This window comes from Oncorhynchus gorbuscha, linkage group LG23, assembly GCF_021184085.1.
Source record: "Oncorhynchus gorbuscha isolate QuinsamMale2020 ecotype Even-year linkage group LG23, OgorEven_v1.0, whole genome shotgun sequence".
In the NCBI taxonomy this organism is placed as follows: domain Eukaryota; kingdom Metazoa; phylum Chordata; class Actinopteri; order Salmoniformes; family Salmonidae; genus Oncorhynchus; species Oncorhynchus gorbuscha.
Genome location: NC_060195.1, coordinates 66221532 through 66222020, shown reverse-complemented (window position 1 = coordinate 66222020; position 489 = coordinate 66221532). Strand labels below are relative to the sequence as shown.

At 56.6% G+C, this 489-nt stretch overlaps 1 protein-coding gene across 1 annotated transcript in view; it reads left to right on the top strand.

Moving 5' to 3' along the window:
* Positions 1–270, top strand: part of LOC124010727 (striated muscle preferentially expressed protein kinase-like) — a 46716-nt gene extending 46446 nt beyond the window's left edge. The window contains exon 28 of the mRNA XM_046323371.1: positions 217–270. Within this exon, the coding sequence (XP_046179327.1) occupies positions 217–270 (54 nt within the window). The remainder of the gene's footprint in view (positions 1–216) is intronic.
* Positions 271–489: the final 219 nt, after the last annotated feature.

Genomic DNA, 489 nt, shown 5'->3' with positions numbered 1-489 from the left:
GCCCCCTTTTTCACCCAAATTTCGTGATATCCAATTGTTAGTGTTACTATCTTGTCTCATTGCTACAACTCCCATACGGGCTCTGAGAACCAAGGTCGAGAGCCATGCGTCCCCGAAACACAACCCAACCAAGCCGCACTGCTTCTAACACAGCGTGCATCCAACTGGAAGCCAGCCGTTAATTGCCAATGTGTCGGAGAAACACTGCACATCTAGCGACCTGGTCACACCACACTGCGCCCGGCCGCACAGGAGTCGCGAGTGCGATGAGACAAGGATATCCCTACCGCCAAACCTCCCTAACCCGGGACAACGCTAGGCCAGCTGTGCTGCCGCCCATGGACCTCCCGGTCGGGCCGGCTGCGACAGAGCCTGGGTCCCAGAGTCTCTGGTGGCACAGCCAGTTCTGCGGTGCAATGCTTTAGACCACTGCGCCACCCAGAGGCCTGGGGCCTATTTTTCTCTGTCACCTTTTCGTATTGGGATTTG